General features: G+C 36.2%; 1 protein-coding gene across 1 annotated transcript in view; it reads right to left on the bottom strand.

The window, feature by feature from the left end:
* Positions 1-8,705: 8,705 nt before the first annotated feature.
* LOC138309818 (von Willebrand factor A domain-containing protein 5A-like) overlaps positions 8,706-19,160 on the bottom strand; it is a 35,495-nt gene continuing 25,040 nt past the window's right edge. The window contains exons 15-20 of the mRNA XM_069251045.1: positions 18,018-18,075; positions 16,711-16,733; positions 16,288-16,345; positions 14,283-14,426; positions 13,027-13,214; positions 8,706-9,540 (exon numbers count right to left, since the gene is read on the bottom strand). Coding sequence (XP_069107146.1) covers positions 9,520-9,540; positions 13,027-13,214; positions 14,283-14,426; positions 16,288-16,345; positions 16,711-16,733; positions 18,018-18,075 — 492 coding nt within the window. The 3' untranslated portion in view covers positions 8,706-9,519. The remainder of the gene's footprint in view (positions 9,541-13,026; positions 13,215-14,282; positions 14,427-16,287; positions 16,346-16,710; positions 16,734-18,017; positions 18,076-19,160) is intronic.

The raw sequence follows: 19,160 nt of genomic DNA on the forward strand, positions 1-19,160 counted from the left end.
CAGCTTAATGCTGTAACCACTAATGCTGCTTTTCCTTTACCAAGAGTCCAAGACTGTTTAGACTCAGTATCTGGTGCAACATTCTTTAGTACTTTAGATCTTACTGCAGGATATCACCAAGTTCCAGTCCGAGAGGAAGATATACCAAAAACAGCATTTGTCACAAAGTACGGGTTGTATGAATTCAAAGCAATGCCGTTCGGACTCTCTACTGCTCCTGCTACATTCCAGAGACTTATGGAACTTGTGTTACAGGGACTACAATGGAAAAGTTGTCTTATATACTTGGATGATATAGTTATCATTGGGAAGAACTTTGAAGAACAAATGGAAAGATTAGATGAGGTTCTAACCAGGATACAGGAGGCAGGATTAAAACTCAAAGGGGAAAAATGTCATCTATTTCAAGCTGAAGTTAATTTCCTAGGACACATTGTTTCCGCTGAAGGTGTAAGACCAAGTCCAGATAACACTATTAAGATACAACAATTACCTAAACCCAGCAATGTAACTGAAGTTAGAAGACTGATAGGGATGGGAAGCTATTATCGTCGCTTTGTACCAAATTTCTCAAAGATAGTAAAACCTCTGGTTGAGTTAACCAAGAAAGGTATAAAATTCCTTTGGAGTGAGGAATGTGAAGAAGCCTTTGACACTTTAAAGACAATCCTATCAGGACCCACTATCATGGGATACCCACAGGATACTGGAGAGTTTATATTGGATACTGATGCTAGTGATCATAGCCTTGGAGCAGTATTAAGCAAAATACAAGATGGTAGAGAGAGAGTAATAGCATATGGAAGTCGTACGATGAACAAGGCAGAAAAGAACTACTGTATTACTGACAAAGAGCTTCTAGCAGTACGATACTTTATAGAATATTATCGTCAATACCTGTTAGGCAGAAAGTTCTTAGTTCGAACAGATCATCAGGCCCTTGTATGGTTGTTTAAACTTAAGGAGCCCAAAGGACGTATAGCACGCTGGATAGAGATTTTGTCAGCTTATAATTTTGCTATAGATTATCGTCCTGGACAAAAGCATGGAAACTCAGATTTCATGTCTAGATGTTTAAACCCACAAGACTGTAACTGTGACGAAGAAGACAACTTAGAACCACTTAGGTGTGACCCATGCGAAAAGTGTCGAAAGCGAAGTGTTGACATGCACCATATCAACTCTACTAGCTACAACTCTAATAGCGACAAAGTACAAATGGTGAAAACTAGAGCTATGGACAGGGCTGAAGATGACAACACAAATGTACTTGACTTAGAGTCAGAAGATATACCAATAGTTACCACCAGAGCTATGGAGATAGCAGATGAAGAAGATAGCACCTTAATCCAGCAGCCCCAGAGTTCAATCAGCGACCCCTCCAGTCTTGAAGTCAATATGGATGCAACCACTTGGCGCGCTGGGTACACACAAGGAGAGCTATCCAAACTGCAGAAAGAAGATGATGATATCAATGCGATACTTAAGTATAAACTTTTGAATCAGCGTCCAGATGGAAAATGTTTACAACAAGATAGCCCAGCAGTGCGACACTATTGGAATGTTTGGGAGAATCTTGAAATTGAAGATGGGGGTATTAGTTAAGCAGTTTGAACGCAAGGACGAATCAGGGAAATTTTCACAGTTATTAGTACCTAAAAAGATACGAAATGAAGTCTTACAGTACATGCATGACGGTTTACTTTCAGGTCATTTAGGTCGAAAGAAAACCAAGGCACGAGTAAAGCAAAACTTCTATTGGTTCGGAATGAATGAAGACATTGACAGATGGGTAGCCAGTTGCGACAAATGTGCTAAGAATAAACCAGCTAACAAGAAGAAGAAGGCTCCAATGGGAACCATGGGTGTCGGAGCACCATTAGATAGGGTAGCGACAGACCTGATTGGTCCATTACCACGCTCCAGAAGAGGAAATAGATATATTTTGGTCGTTACGGATTATTTTGCCAAATGGGTAGAGGTCCTGCCAGTTCCAGACCAGACTGCTATTACATGCGCCAACAAGATCTTGGACGAATTCATCAGTCGATACGGGTGTCCATTGTCCATGCATTCCGACCAGGGAGGTTGCTATGAGAGCGAAGTCTTCAAAGAATTATGTCGTTTGCTTGAAATAAGGAAGACTCGAACCAGTCCCAGGAATCCCAGATGTAATGGATTGACTGAAAGATTTAACCGTACATTAATTAGTATGATACGTTCATACTTACAAGATGAACAGACAGACTGGGACCTGAACCTTGGTTGTATAGCAGCAGCTTACAGATCTAGTCAACATGAGTCTACATCCATGACTCCAAACCTTATGATGTTGGGCAGGGAGGTCCGTCTTCCAACGGAGATTGTTTATGGCAGCCAGACCTGTACTGGTGAAGAACTTACATACTATGGAGAATATGTTGAGCTGCTGAAAAGAAAATTCCAGAAAGCACACAGTATAGCTAGACAACATTTAGAGACAGCCACTAGAAGACAGAAACAGTACTACGACATAAATCCTAATAGTGTCCAATACGGAAAAGGAGATGTTGTGTGGTACATGCACGAACTCCGAAGAGAAGGTGTCAGTCCCGAAGTTGCAGTCAATCTATGGTGGGCCATATGTGGTGCTAGAAAAACTGTCAAACCTCAACTTCCGGATACAACTAGACGAGCAGGGAACCCATCGCATAGTACACCACAACAAACTCAAGCCGTATGAAGGCAAGAATCCACCATCTTGGAGGAAGAAGATCCTGTCAAGAAAAATTTAAAAACATATATATATATACAGATGCAAATATAAATATTGCTAAGACAGTAATGAACCAGGTGCCATCAGTGTTGACCAGATATATGAATATTAATAATGATACCATGGAACACATTATATATTTACAGGCAATCTACAGAACATCATGGCTTCAATGCTGGTATCTAAGCGAGGACGAGCATACAGATGCAATGGATGCTATAAGTTTGTTGGCGAAAAGAGAGTGGTAGAGGCGCATTATTACAAGTATCATGTTGCCCTTGACAAGGTTCCTTTCTACTGTTCTCTGTGTCGTTTTACATGCACGACAGAAACGGAGGTGAAGAAGCACTTAAAAGGATATGGGGGCCACCTTAGACAGAGGAGGCAGATGGAAGAGAAAGGAGTTGAGCCGGAAGAGGACCGAATGTATATTCACCGGAACACTGAACCCATAGGTCTTACTGGGGAACACGTGGTCATGCTAAGTAGGCAGGAGAGCGAAGAGATCTGGAGGGAGAGACGCAGAGAGAATCCTGCAGTGCCAGTTCCAGCCTCATCCCTAGTCTCCGCCTCAGTATCAGCCTCAGCCCCAACCCTTGTCTCCACCTCAGTATCAGCCTCAACCCCAACCCTTGTCTCCACCTCAGTATCAGCCTCAGCCCCAACCCTTGTCTCCGCCTCAGTATCAGCCTCAGCCCTAGCCTCACCTACCTTACCAGTCATGGAGGTGGACGCACCGCAGGATGCTATATGTACAGTGCCAGCCGTCGACAGCTTTCTGGACGACTTATTGGAGTGGACAGAGACTCAGGAGGGGACAGATGAACTGCTCGACGCCGTTCCCGCCCCAGTGACAGCAGCCCCTCCTGAGATCGCAACAGCACCTAACCATCCAACAACAACGGTACAGGAGGAACTACGTCGGTTGACGGACACAATCAGAGAGGAGAGCGGCCGCACTCAGAACATCTTATTTCAGATGTTGCGTGAACTCCGCCATCAGGGCCAGACTTTGAGAGAGATGTCGATGGAGAACAGAGGCCAGAGACCTGCAGCAATCCGCAGACCATTTCAGCGACCTAGGCCGAATCCACCATCTAGGCAGACCACCAGGCCAGGAAGAACCCAACCAAGAATACCTAGGAGTGAGGTGCATGCCGTTCGGGGAAGGAACTGAATATATCTTTTTAAATGTAAGTATTCAATTATTTTGTCCTAAATGTAATTTTTCTTCTTGGGAAATTAGGGGTTAAAATAAGTGGGTAGATGGTAATACATGTTTTGCAGAACAGGATGCGATCCTCTGGCGTACTGTAAAAAGTTGTAAGATCGTAAGTCACTGGCGCGGCGTAAAATCCCGTAAACTTGGCCTGCTGCATAACAGAGAGTATCATCAATTATTTCATATAAGGTTAACTCACGTATTAGTGAACTTTAGATAAATTATATTCAGGATGAAACTGTTGATACTTCTAGTCATTTATAGTATATAGTGTTAAATAACAGAGTAAGTAAAATAATGTAGTAGTTCTATAATAATTGGATAATTAACCTTTAATCTTATTAAATAATGATAGAGATAATATAAATTTTTGAAACAATTGTACATCCAGTTCAAATTGATACTGATAGGCCAGGTTCTTAGTAAGTTTTGTATTCTGTATATCTATTTATATATAAGTGAAATGTTCACTTGTGGTGGAAAATGTTGTATTCCAGTTTAACTTATAGTATACCTTCTGGATTTGTGAATCTGGTTTCCAGAATTTTATTTGTGAAGTAATACCTAAAATTTCTATGTAAGAAATTTTTAGAAAATATTTCTGTAAGAAATAGTGTAAAGTATTTTTATAATACTTGAAAATATTGTAAAATATCTATGAGAATTCTCATTTGTGAGAAAAGACTTCTAGAGTTCTATGAGAATTGTTCTCATGCTATGCCAGTATTTAGTTTAAATGTTCTAACAGGAACAGCAGTTGTATTTAGTGGGAATTGTATCCACGGAATTCATATTCCAAAATAATTGGAGATCTCATATGTGAGATTTATCATTTTTTGTGAGAATTATATGAGAAATGTAAATAAGAATGTCACTTGTATGTGATATCTGTATTTTCAGTACGGTAGTACAAAAGTACTATATAGTGAACAACAAAGATGTATAGTTTTGAAATTTAATATGCATAATGGTAATATTGACAGTTAAGTTTTATTATGTATTCGCTTAATGTTGTGTAAAAGCGAAGATCAGATTATATTAAGAAATGGTAAAATTATCAAACTCTGTAAAGAATTGAAACTTTAAATGTTCACTTTAAATTCGTGGTAGAGAAATGTTACACTTAAATTATTTATTATCTATTTATTAACTGTCAGCTGGAAAGCATAAACATATCAGTGAGTTATTGTACTACACTTATACGAAGGTATCAGACTGTGATATAATTTTGAGTTTTGAAACTCAAATTTTAACTGTATTTATTCTTTAAATAGGGAGAGAAAGAGATCCCATATATATGAGAGTGTGAATCTTTTGTGTGAAAACCCTTGTGTAAGATTATTATACTCTGTACAGTTGTGTTTTGTAGGGACACAAAAATTTAAGTGAGGGGAGATGTAAAAAAAATGCATTTTTACTATGTAAATAGCAGTATTTTATGTATATTGATAGTATTAATGACAATATTTATTGTCAAGAGTGCATAAGAATCTTTGATTCTAGAGTTGTAAAGTTTGTATTTTTAATACTGAGTTGAGATACTCTGATACTGTGATAATTGAGCTGTCACTATAGACAGTACAGTGTTAGATGTAAAACGAGCATGCTTGCTCATTATTGTTTACTAAAAGAGTTTTCCACGTGTTTTATTATCGCTGTTTATATGTTTTTTACCTTTAAAGTCTGGTTTAACTGTAAGTCCGGCGTATGAGTCGTCTAAAACGAGCGAGAAAGCTAATATTTTGCCAGAGAGTGTGCACGTTGCGTGAAAGTATGGGAGCCGCCATCTTGTGCACAGTAGCAGTGCATAGTAGCGACCTCTCGTGACCTATTGAACTGCCTCGGGGTCATTTGAGTGTGAGTGTGTATCCAATGTGTATTGGAGTATTGGAATGTGGGATCGTTCGATGTATGGGGTGTATTGGAAATATTGGATTCGGATCGGAGAGAGAATGACGGTACGAAAGAGTTGTGAGAGCGGTTAATATAAAATATAGATATGTAATAGTTTATTTAATACTTATTTTTCATACAAGTGCCATTGGAGATCGTAGGATTTTTATAAGTTCAACGGGTACTACGTTCCGATCGTTGATGGGACACCGTTACTCCCGTCAGAATCCGCCGGGAATGGGTGTTTCCCGGCGATCTCGTGCGTTGCCTAGTTGTACTTATATTATATTGGATAGGCGTAGGGATCGTATGGGGATATGGGAAGTTAGTTGCCAGCAAATTTTAGAGGGTAAGGCTGTGTTTTTATTTTCCGCTGCCGTCAGCTTATACACCTTTGGATTGTTCCAAAACCGTATAGCTGTCTGGTATGCTCTAGCTAGGTAAAGGGAAGCAACTCGTAGGAATAATGGGGATGGACGGGAGATTTTTCATACTTTAATAATATTATACTAGCTATTCTTATAGCTTTTATAGGAGATTGTAAGGAGTTGGACTTATCAAATTTATATCAGTTTAGGATAATGTATATTGAGCCTTAGTGTACAGTTTATATCTTTTATCTATTGTTGATACTTCTATATCTAATAGAGTTGGTACATAATAGTTCCTTATATTGCAATACTTAGTAGTTATATTCCTTGGCACTTGGTTCATGTCTGTTTTATCAGTTTTATAGTAAAGATAGGTAAAGACCTTGTTGTTTTGTCCTCTACATATATCAGAAAGTTCTGATATCCAGAGGTCAAGTTAAGGTATATGTAATAGTTCAAATTGTCCATTATAGTTCTTATCCATAACATATATTTATGAGAGTATCTCGAGTGTGTCTGATATTATAATTGTTAACTTGTCAATTGTCTTTATGTCTATCTGTCAGTGAATGAATAAACGGTAACCGTAAAGGTGTGCGTAAACTGAATCTTTGATTCCTAGTTCTTTATGGTTAATAACTAGTCTGTACTCAGGTACATTTAGATCGGTTTGGAAATACCTATAATTTCCTGGGGGTTTGTCAAGTCAATTAAATAGGACGTGCTCCATATGTAAAGGGGTTGAGCCAGGGGCGAAAACCGTTACAATATATCCACGAGGCAACAAATTACGAGTGACATACTCAATGTATCGAGAGAAAAAAGGTGAGTAGGCTTTGATTGAAATAATCGCGGTATCAATTCTCCACTGACTGTAAATATACGTGGATCACAATAACAACGGACCCGTTCACGCTCTCTAACATATTTACTTCCGCGTTGATGTATATAATGTAACAACCACAAAAGAGTAAATGTTTGTATGAATGTGTACTTGTATATATACTAATGTATTTTTGTCTTTATTTCTTGCCACCTGTCTCTTTAAGGAGAAGATTTGATGATTTTCCATCATATTTTCTTTCAGTTGCAAATAACTGATGGAATTTACTTGATATGTTTGAAAGGTCTTGCCTGTTGTCTAATCATTTTGACTGTATATAATTTATATCAATAAAATTTATTGAAATTGAAAGAGTGAAAGACATAAGAATTTTACATTCGAAACTATTAATTTCTGACACATTGGTTATTTTTTAGATTCCAGTAATAAGTTACCTTATAATATTTCGACAGTTCATATTTAATTGTCAACCTTGATCTAAATCCTACCTGTTCACTATCTGGGTAGTACATCAGTCGTTCTTTGAGCTATGACTCCTAATGTGATTGAACGCATTTCACAACACACTAAACTGGCCAGCTCGGCGTTGTACAGGTATGAAATTGTTTTGTTTTGTCAGTAACAGTAGGAAGAGTATCATATTCCATTGTCAGATGATGTTCATGAATACTCTATGGTAGTTAAATGGACAACATCTTTTGATATTAGATTATATCTTGTTTCTCTATGAAGGAGGGTGTGTTCGATGTTTTACTTGATATTTTAGCGGGTGTCATGAATGAACCACAGATCGCTCACTCCCCGGAAACACCTAATTTTATTTTTCTTGTACACTTACAGGAATTGATAAATGTGTAAGGAGCCTCTTCTGAATGAATATTATTTCGTTGGAATATATGTTTTGCGTTCAAATATATCACCACCATAACTGATGTCCCTCTATAAGTCACGAGTTTTGAACTTGGGACATATATCTGGCACTGACCGTAAGTCATAAGTGTTGATCGGATAGACCGACTTACTTCCATCTACAAATGCTGCACGTCACCACATGACACTGGTTGTATAGATGATGTTAAATTATGTTTAATCTGTTTTTTGACAACATCCCAATAAGGGTCACGTTCTGGTGACCTTTGGAAATGACCAATCAAATTTGCTGCTGCCAGAATCGTGACAGGGGGAGAAAAAGTTTGAAAAAGCTGCCAGACTTATTTTCCTGTATATAGTCATCTAGCTAAAAGAGTACAACAAAGCTAAATGAATATGTATACTGGGAGGGATGAAATTGAGTTATCTGTCGACATAACAATGTGTAGAAAATGTATGTACACGTGGTAAAAAGGTCATCCGAACATGACCCCTGATGATATGTTGTCAGATCCTCTATTGAACGTAATGGATTTAAGGATCTGTATTTTAATCAGATTTTCGAATAGACCGACTTTCTTCCATCTACAAATGCTGCACGTCCCCCATATGACACTGCCTGTTCAGGGGATGTGAAATTAAATAACCCCAATCTCTTTTGTTTGGTATATTTAAGCTCTGCATAAGCGTAATGAATTTACAATGTACATTTAAACTGTACAATGTAGTGAACAATAAGAACGACAAAACTATGTTTTATTAATGTAATGAACAAAAGTTCCATTGTAAAATTGAGTATAAAACAATATCTGGTATACAGACTGTATGTGGTTAGATAATAATTAGTGAGCTTGACATCATTCTGTCTCTCTTACGTACTTGTCATTTATTGTTTAATAGTTTTGCGTTTCTAAAGAAGCAGAAATATCTCAAATATGTCATGGAATTAGACTATTACAAATGCTGTCTCTATTTAAGATACTTGGTATATATTGTTTGCGAAAAACAATAACATTCTGTGTAAATGGTACAATGGCACATAAAATCTTACAAATTATAAGCCTGGGTTAGCAGCTACACATTATAAACATAAATAAAGTTGAATACATTGTATATTAAATAAAGTAAAATATTGATAATATAATAAAAAAACAGTGTAGACATGAATTATAACGATATAGAAACCTGGATTAGCCTGGTTTTGAGGCGGGCTTGTTGCGGTGAGGGAGATATCGTTGGTACAACATATAGTGATCACAAGGTAATTTGGACAACGAAATAAAACATATTGAGTTTAACAGGTATAATACATGTACAAACGTATTGTAAAAAGTCATATATTTACTTCAGTATATATTTCATATTTCATTCGTTTTGACAATAACATTTTAATTTTCCTTTAATGGTGTCATTTTTCATCATATTTTCTTTAAATTGTACACCACTATTGAAATCGCCTTGATATGTTTGAAATGTTTCTCCTTTATTTGGGTTTTTTTGTGTGAAATAGACGCTTACATACAGTTGACACAATTTTGACGTCATTTTGTTGTTATTTCTTACTTCATAATTCTGCTGATGAAATCTATAAAAATGTAACATGGAATATCTCTTGAATTAAACAGAAAATTTTACAATGATTATGTACGGAATCTGCAAAATGTTTTTATGCGCACCCGGAATTTAAGGAGTTTTAGCTGAAATTGAGTCTGCTAAATTAATTTTAAATTTTGCCAAACTGCATAAAATATATAGTAGAAATAGAACTTAGTTCCCTCTACTGTCGATACATTTAAGATGAGTTAACACAAAACAACCTTTCTGCCTGTAGGCACACTATTAACAATGACATCTAGATAGATACGTATTACACATGAATTAATAACAATTGAACGTTATAAAATAATCCCAAAACCTACATTCAATCGACAAAATACTTTATCATTTTACATTTACAATCCGAGTATAAATGCTCGGATTCTTAGTAACCGATTATGAGTTTTCTGTTAGAGTGTCTGTTTTTGTTGTCGGATGAAGTCTATGACTACGCGTTGGGTATTACATTTCCACATAATACATGTTTCAAACTATCTATAAAAACAATCAGTCAAATGCCGCCATCCCATATTCGAAGGAACCATGCATATGGTAACATGTCAGGTATCTACTTGTTACAGCTACGTTTATTTCGATATACCGCAAATCGTTCTCAGACTTTCCAAATATTTCGAGATATGCATTGTACTCGAATTATAAATACAACTTTTAGTTTAGGAAGTTCAAATGTATCACAGAAAAAAAACCACTGAAATATTTCCTATACGAAACATTTTGCTTTTGTTTGTCTCCACCGACAACAATCATGGAGTCGATGACAGGACATCGCGGGCAAGTGTGACAAGTTCACCAACGGTCTTTCCCGCCAGATTCTGGGAGGACAGCCATGCCAGTGCCTTCTTCTCTATAAGTTCCCAAAGTGTCTTTTCAGAGGCGTACTTCTTCTGTAGGCAGGCCACACCTAAGGCCTGTCGCCCAGACTGATGTATCCTGTAAGAATAGAGTAATTATAGATAGACAGGCCACACCTAAAGCTGTCGCCCAGACTGATGTATCCTGTAAGAATAGAGTAATTATAGATAGACAGGCCACACCTAAAGCTGTCGCCCAGACTGATGTATCCTGTAAGAATGGAGTAATTATAGATAGACAGGCCACACCTAAAGCTGTCTCCCAGACTGGTGTATCCTGTAAGAATAGAGTAATTATAGATAGACAGGCCACACCTAAAGCTGTCGCCCAGACTGATGTATCCTGTAAGAATAGAGTAATTATATATAGACAGGCCACACCTAAAGCTGTCGCCCAGACTGGTGTATCCTGTAAGAATAGAGTAATTATAGATAGACAGGCCACACCTAAAGCTGTCGCCCAGACTGATGTATCCTGTAAGAATAGAGTAATTATAGATAGACAGACCACACCTAAAGCTGTCGCCCAGACTGATGTATCCTGTAAGAATAGAGTAATTATAGATAGACAGGCCACACCTAAAGCTGTCTCCCAGACTGATGTATCCTGTAAGAATAGAGTAATTATAGATAGACAGGCCACACCTAAAGCTGTCGCCCAGACTGATGTATCCTGTAAGAATAGAGTAATTATAGATAGACATGCCACACCTAAAGCTGTCTCCCAGACTGATGTATCCTGTAAGAATAGAGTAATTATAGATAGACAGGCCACACCTAAAGCTGTCGCCCAGACTGATGTATCCTGTAAGAATAGAGTAATTATAGATAGACAGACCACACCTAAAGCTGTCGCCCAGACTGATGTATCCTGTAAGAATAGAGTAATTATATATAGACAGGCCACACCTAAAGCTGTCGCCCAGACTGATGTATCCTGTAAGAATGGAGTAATTATAGATAGACAGGCCACACCTAAAGCTGTCGCCCAGACTGATGTATCCTGTAAGAATGGAGTAATTATATATAGACAGGCCACACCTAAAGCTGTCACCCAGACTGATGTATCCTGTAAGAATGGAGTAATTATATATAGACAGGCCACACCTAAAGCTGTCGCCCAGACTGATGTATCCTGTAAGAATAGAGTAATTATATATAGACAGGCCACACCTAAAGCTGTCGCCCAGACTGATGTATCCTGTAAGAATAGAGTAATTATATATAGACAGGCCACACCTAAAGCTGTCGCCCAGACTGATGTATCCTGTAAGAATGGAGTAATTATATATAGACAGGCCACACCTAAAGCTGTCTCCCAGACTGGTGTATCCTGTAAGAATAGAGTAATTATATATAGACAGGCCACACCTAAAGCTGTCGCCCAGACTGATGTATCCTGTAAGAATAGAGTAATTATATATAGACAGGCCACACCTAAAGCTGTCGCCCAGACTGATGTATCCTGTAAGAATGGAGTAATTATATATAGACAGGCCACACCTAAAGCTGTCTCCCATACTGATGTATGCTGTATATACTAATGCATCTAGGAATATCGAGACAGAAGGTTAAAATGCATGTAGGAATATCGAGACAAAAAGTTAAAATGCATGTAGGGAAATCGAGACAAAAGGATAAAATGTATGTAGGAATATCGAGACAAAAGGTTAAAATGCATGTAGGAATATCGAGACAAAAAGTTCAAATGCATTTAAGGTACCTAGACAAAAGGTTAAAATGCATTTAGGAAAATCGGGACATAAGGTTAAAATGCATGTAGAAATATCGAGACAAAAGGTTAAAATGCATGTAGGGAAATCGAGACAAAAGGATAAAATGTATGTAGGAATATCGAGACAAAAGGTTAAAATGCATGTAGGAATATCGAGACAAAAAGTTCAAATGCATTTAAGGTACCGAGACAAAAGGTTAAAATGCATTTAGGAAAATCGAGACAAAAGGTTAAAATGCATGTAGAAATATCGAGACAAAAGGTTAAAATGCATGTAGGAATACCGAGACAAAAGGTTAAAATGCATGTAGGGATATCGAGACAAAAGGTTAAAATGCATGTAGGAATATCGAGACAAAAGGTTAAAATGCATGTAGGAATATCGAGACAAAAGGTTAAAATGCATGTAGGGATATCGAGACAAAGTTAAAATGCATGTAGAAATATCGAGACAAAAGGTTAAAATGTATGTAGGGATATCGAGACAAAAGGTTAAAATTCATGTAGGAATATCGAGACAAAAGCTTAAAATGCCGGTAGGAATATGGAGACAAAAGGTTAAAACGCATGAAGGGATATCGAGACAAAGTTAAAATTCATGTATTGAAAACGAGACAAAAGGTTAAAATGCATGTATTGAAATCGAGATAAAGGGTAAAATGCATGTATTGAAATCGAGATAAAGGGTAAATGCTTGTAGAATTGTTCTATGAAACATTTATGTACTAACCGTAGATGACTAACAGTTCCGTCGATAATTTCACGATATTTATTTCCACAAACACAATTAAGGCAGCAAGCGTTCGTCCATACATACCAACCGCACACCTTATTGATGCTAGCATACAGATTATTTCGTCATACTTACAAGATTGTCTGGAAGTTTTGATTTTAGGAAATCTTCATTTAGATGAACTGCTTTAGCAAGTTCTCGATCCAGTACCCAACTCCCGTCAAATTTCTGTAGATCTATCAGCGTCATAACACCTGATGTTCCGTCATGTTCAATGGAGGATGGATGTAATTTACGATCATCCTGGCTAACTCTGCTGTTATCTATTACAAAACATTAATCAAAGGTTAACAGTGTAAATAACGTATACAGTGTAATACTAGATATATTCAATACACATTGTACAAAAATGTAACTTCAAATATATATGTGCCGTAACTGGGCGAAAATTTTGGCATGTTAATTTCCAGCAGAAATCTCTTAATCACAATTACTTATAACACTGTAAAAATGTGACATGAAGTTGTTTATCACAATTTAGCTTCATGGTCTGACCGTAGTTACTCATTTCGCTTACTAAAGATGAATATATAATGATTTTTGGCAGTACTGCTAAAACTTATTTTGTGCTCTTATTGGTGTTTGTAAAATTAAAACCAATGCATTAACAGTACTGCAATTTTCAAAAAAATGTTAGTAACCTTTGGTGGTGAATAACATATCAAAAGCTTATCTTGATTCGTGAGTATGAAAAATACGGCGCGTATAACTTTAAAAGTTGATTTATAGAAAGCATTAGTGTATATTTACAGCTATGCTAACAGCTATGCTAATTACAGTTGTGTTTCATGCTTTTCTATTTCGCTAAATTCGCGGATTCAGCGAGAGTCACGAAATTCATTTTTTTCTTTCAAAAATTTGCTCGTACAGAATGGATCTTCTAAAAGCTACAAAGCGAAAATATACCTCCACGAGTAGTGCCAAAGAGTAAATCGCAAAATTTCAAATCCGAAAATATTTTTAACAACTATACATTAAACTAAACTTAGATATATAAACTATAAATAATGTAGATTATATCAACATTTCAAGACCTATAGATAAAGGTGATGAGTTCAGAAATGCGTATGGATTTAAGGCTTATAGAAAAAGATGATGAGTTCAGAAATGCGTATGGAATTAAGAATCATCATGTCCAGTCATTATGAGACTTTATTCATTTCTCGTGTAAAAAAAGCACATGTCGATCTCATTTCATTTTCAAATGATGCGACTAGATATACGTGATTAAAGACTAAAACCTTTTTTGTATTTTGTTGTGATACAAGTGAAATTGTGTTTTCTTCACAACATACAGTAATAAATCCTTAATAGAACATTACAAAGTGTACCGATAAGTTCCTTACCGTTAAACGCGATGCAATCATCCGCATCATCCATACATTCATCCATATCATCCACAGAGTCACTCCTACGGCTCGTCTCCGAAGGATCCTTGCTGACTGATTTCCTTTGTCGGCTAAAGAGGTTGCGAACTGTGAAATGAAAATTTGAAAATTGAGATTAATCTGCTTGTAAAAAAGGTTTCAAAACCCAAAGAATGTAATTTAAAATAAAACAGTTCCCAATTAGGATAGAAGATTCCTACAAAAGCTTTCAAAATACATAAATGGATTAATATACATATCGTAATCTCCACTTTGTTCCATAGAGGATATGACAACATCCCATCTTGGATCACGTTATGTTGACCTTTTTACTAGCTATAATTCAATTCTAATGTATTTTCGCCATTTGGTTATATCTGCTGAAAGCGATGTTTTTTTAGAGCATTGTACTCTTTGGGCGAAATGACTACATGAACGAAAATGATTATGACATCTCTATTACGTCCTTGTATGGTGGTGGCACTTGGGGTAGTCAATTAACAAGGTTTTCAGAGAGTGATCCTAAGTTATAATGTCGCATCCTCTAAACAAGGATCCGGATTTTAATCAAATTGTCACAATCCGATAAGAAGAAAAAATCAGTGAGACCAGCAATCCATGTGGTTAAAGGGGCAATTCAGTCGGACGTATTTTTACATAACCACTAATTATAATATGGTATAAATATATTGTTTTACATTCCTTATGAAGACAACACTAAAACAAAGATTATTGACAACTTCCATGACATTATACAAATATTGACTTTTTATAGGTTAATACGAGGAATTGTTAAACCTTTGAAAGGTGATATTTCCCTCAGCCTTTGGCCTCGGGGAATATCACCTTTCTCAGGTTAAAAATTCCTCGTATTAACCTACAAAAAGTCAATAATTGTTTTGTTATATGAAACGATACATTGATACTTGTATAAATGTAAGTTTTGCTACTTCGAACAATATTCGAAGCAATGACAGCGCAATGACTACTAATTAAACAAAAAGACAAGAAGATCTTCATCCACGTATCCTCAGTAGTTACATTTAGTACTTTTGCTGTACTTCTTCACAGGATAATTTAAAAACATACAGCTGCATTTAAAATGTGCCTAACATCTTTCCTAATCCTACCTCACTGTTGCCAGCCATGTTAACGTTGGATTTGGCTATTGCCCGATGATCGACAATGCTCTATTGTGATTGGTCCAAAATGTTGAAGAGACGGGGAATTCCCCGTGCCTATTTTTAACCAGGTCACCTGATTGCAATGTCAACCTCTGAACAGGTGTTCATCGGTCTCAGGTTGACATTGCATTTTGTCAAGACCTGTCCGAGCGGTCTAGACCAATCAGAAAACGGCAAAACTCACAGTCATATAACAATGTATTTTAATTGATACCGCTGAAATCCCAAATGGTAAAACATGTAAAATATGTATGCTGTACCCACACCCAGGCCAATCATATAAGTTAAACAAATGCAATACATAACCACCGAGGAGTTGTAAAATTGTTATTAAATAGGACCATATATTTAATAAGGTAATCACACTACTGTAAGAGCAATTGAAATAGATCTAGACAAAAGTTACTTAACTCTACAGGCAAGGGCCAGGGTTGGGCACATAAGACATCCGACTACAATGTGTAATGGTAGACAGCGAGTAAGGTTGAACATTTTACACACATTTCACTACAGTGAGCTTTTCTAGCATATCACAGTAAAACCAACGAATTTGCCATCCATCACTTAGAACTGGTTTGTTTCCGATATATAGGCGAATTATAATGTACTCTTAGACTGAATTGTCCCTTCAAGTTTAATAGAATGGAGACGTTATCAAAGGTATATCGATGTCATCGATTGTGACGTCACTAAGGAGCTATTTTACGAGCCATTTACAGATTTATTCAAAATACCGTAATCTGACTCCAAAGATTTTAGGGAATATTTCCTATCACTATACTTACGTTTGTCAGGCACCATTGAACCTAATGAAAATGAAAATCCACTCCGTCCATAATTAGCCTGCAAATACAATTAAAAACATTGTTTCAATGGCGATATTTCCAAGTGTATAATAGTAATTGCATATACACATTTATAAACCAACAAAAATCAAGGAACAAACCCCTAGTGAAATATGACCTGGGGTGAATTTTATTGTCTTGAAATTAAACGTAGCATCATGATAGAAGCTATCAAATGACGCCAGGAAAAAAGATTTGGTGTCAGAATTTTGAAGACGGCGAGACCAAATGGCAGCTCCCGATGGATTTACACAATACAGTTTGACGTGAGGGTGTAGGTTGTTGTAGCATCTTGAATTGAACTTCTTTCAAAGTTTTAATTTTAGCTCACATTTTGTTCTGACATAGTTTTATAACACTTACCTTTGACTTTCTGCCGGATTTATCTGCAAATAAAAGCACATGATCCATATAACATACCAGAAAAGTACGCTGGAGTCAGAACGCTTTTTCCTTTCATTCTTGAACAGTTGGATGATGACCAAAGACGTTTTGATTTCTAAGTTTGACTGAATTGTCTTCGTATTTCATTTTAGGTGAGATGTCCGGTTACTAGAAACAAAATATGATTTCATCTCTAAATTTGGTTTTAAAACTAGCAACTGTTAAAATTTCTTGTTTAGAGCGTTTTCTTAATTTTCAATTTTTTAAATAATTTGTGAAATGGATTGACTATACGCGTTCCTCAATGGTAACTAGTATCCAAACATCAATGATAACCAATATACAGACATCAATGATAACCAGTATCCATACATCAGTAGTAACTAGTATCCATACATCAATGATAACTAGTATCCATACATCAATGTAACTAGTATCCATACATCAATGTAACTAGTATCCATACATCAATGTAACTAGTATCCATACATCAATGTAACTAGTATCCATACATCAATGATAACTAGTATCCAAACATCAATGATAAGTAGTATCCAAACATCGATGATAACTAGTATCCATACATCAATGATAGATAATATCTATGTAGCAATGATAAATAAAATCCATACATCAATGATAGCCAGTATCCATACATCAATGTAACTAGTATCCATACATCAATGTAACTAGTATCCATACAGCAATGAAAACTAGTATCCATACATCAATGAAAACTAGTATCCATACAGCAATGTAACTAGTATCCATACATCAGTGATAATTAGTATCCATACATCAGTGATAACTAGTATCCATACATAAGAGATAACTAGTATCCATACATCAATGATAACTAGTATCCATACATCAATGATAACTAGTATCCGTACAGCAATGATAACTAGTATCCATACATCAAACTGTTGGTAAATTCCATCATCACCACGCAATTGTGTTATACAGTTGTGCTACTATACATTGGTGATCGTAAGGTTTAAAGTTTAAAGTTTTATTGAATTTCGTGATAGAGCTTGTTTAACCAATGGTATATATTTATTATATCCTAAACTAATTATCACCTATTTTGTTACACAAATACATTTGTAAGAATCTGCCGCACAGATTCATTTTTAATAAGTTACCAGAGGCAATTTGGATTTTAACACTGAGCCTATTTCTTTGGGACACAAAAGTATTTATGTAAAACATTATTCCAGGCTATAAAGTAAACAACACAAAGATGATTTTTTTTGGAGTATGAAATATTATTATACACGAAATACCTGGTTCATACCCGTCGTAAACTTCAGTAGAATCATCGTCATCATCTCCATCTAGCATCTACAAATATGAATAATTTGGCATACATGTATTTAACATAGAAAATGCTGCAAACTTGTAGTTTATTCGCGGGATTAAATTTCAGTATATCCAGGGTCAACCATCGAACACTTAAATACCCGTAAATACAACTGATTAATATACAGATACATTTGTACTTATTCTGACTGTTTCATTTAGCTATGATGTTCAGGGAGCTGATGTCACCAAATATTTTCTGACAGTTCTAGCAACCTAATCCGTCCCTAAAACTCAAAGTTTCTGGGAGTAGACATTTTATCAGCCAATACTAAAACTCATCAGTACGTGTCCCCTTGTTGGATGGTGTCAGATCCTTTATTAAACGCAGTGAGAATAAGGATCGGTGTTTTAGTAAGATTAATATCTCATTTTTTCATTTTCAAGAATCTACACAATCAGTTTTATCATCATCATCATCAGCAGCAGCAGCAGCAGCAGCAGCAGCATCACTGATCATTCATTATCAATCAACATCTTTTAACTTCTTTTATAAAATTAAAGTGAACATGTGATATGAGATTTTATGAAACGATTTGTTGGCACTAACTTAAGCACGCAAACAAAAAAAACACACACTTTCTTCAACGTATAACTCGTTTCATAAAATTTTGTATCATATGTACACTTTAATTTCATAAAAGAAGTTAATCTAATTATGTCATTTTGTAATTTAATTATGTAAATTAACACCGTTGTAAGTTCTAATGGCTTCTGCAGGCGTATCCTTGTATATATTCGACGTCCAATAAAGTAACATTAAAAACATGTAAGAGTAAATATAGAGGGCTCATTGTGCCAGTACTTGTTTAGGCGTGACTTGAATGAGTTCAGTGTCATTGCAGATACAATGTACCACATTTTCAGGTAGGCTGTTCCGTTTACCACAATGCTACTGTTGAATTTGCTTTTTGTGTTATTAAATCTTGCCCCCGCTTAAAACCACTCCGTTCAATAGAGTATCTGACAAAATCCCATAAAGGGTCATATTCGGATGACCTTTATACCAAGTGTAATTCAGATTGAATGCATTTTCGGCACGTTGCTATATCAATTAATAACGCCAT

This window comes from Argopecten irradians, chromosome 15 (genome assembly GCF_041381155.1).
Source record: "Argopecten irradians isolate NY chromosome 15, Ai_NY, whole genome shotgun sequence".
Classification (NCBI taxonomy): domain Eukaryota; kingdom Metazoa; phylum Mollusca; class Bivalvia; order Pectinida; family Pectinidae; genus Argopecten; species Argopecten irradians.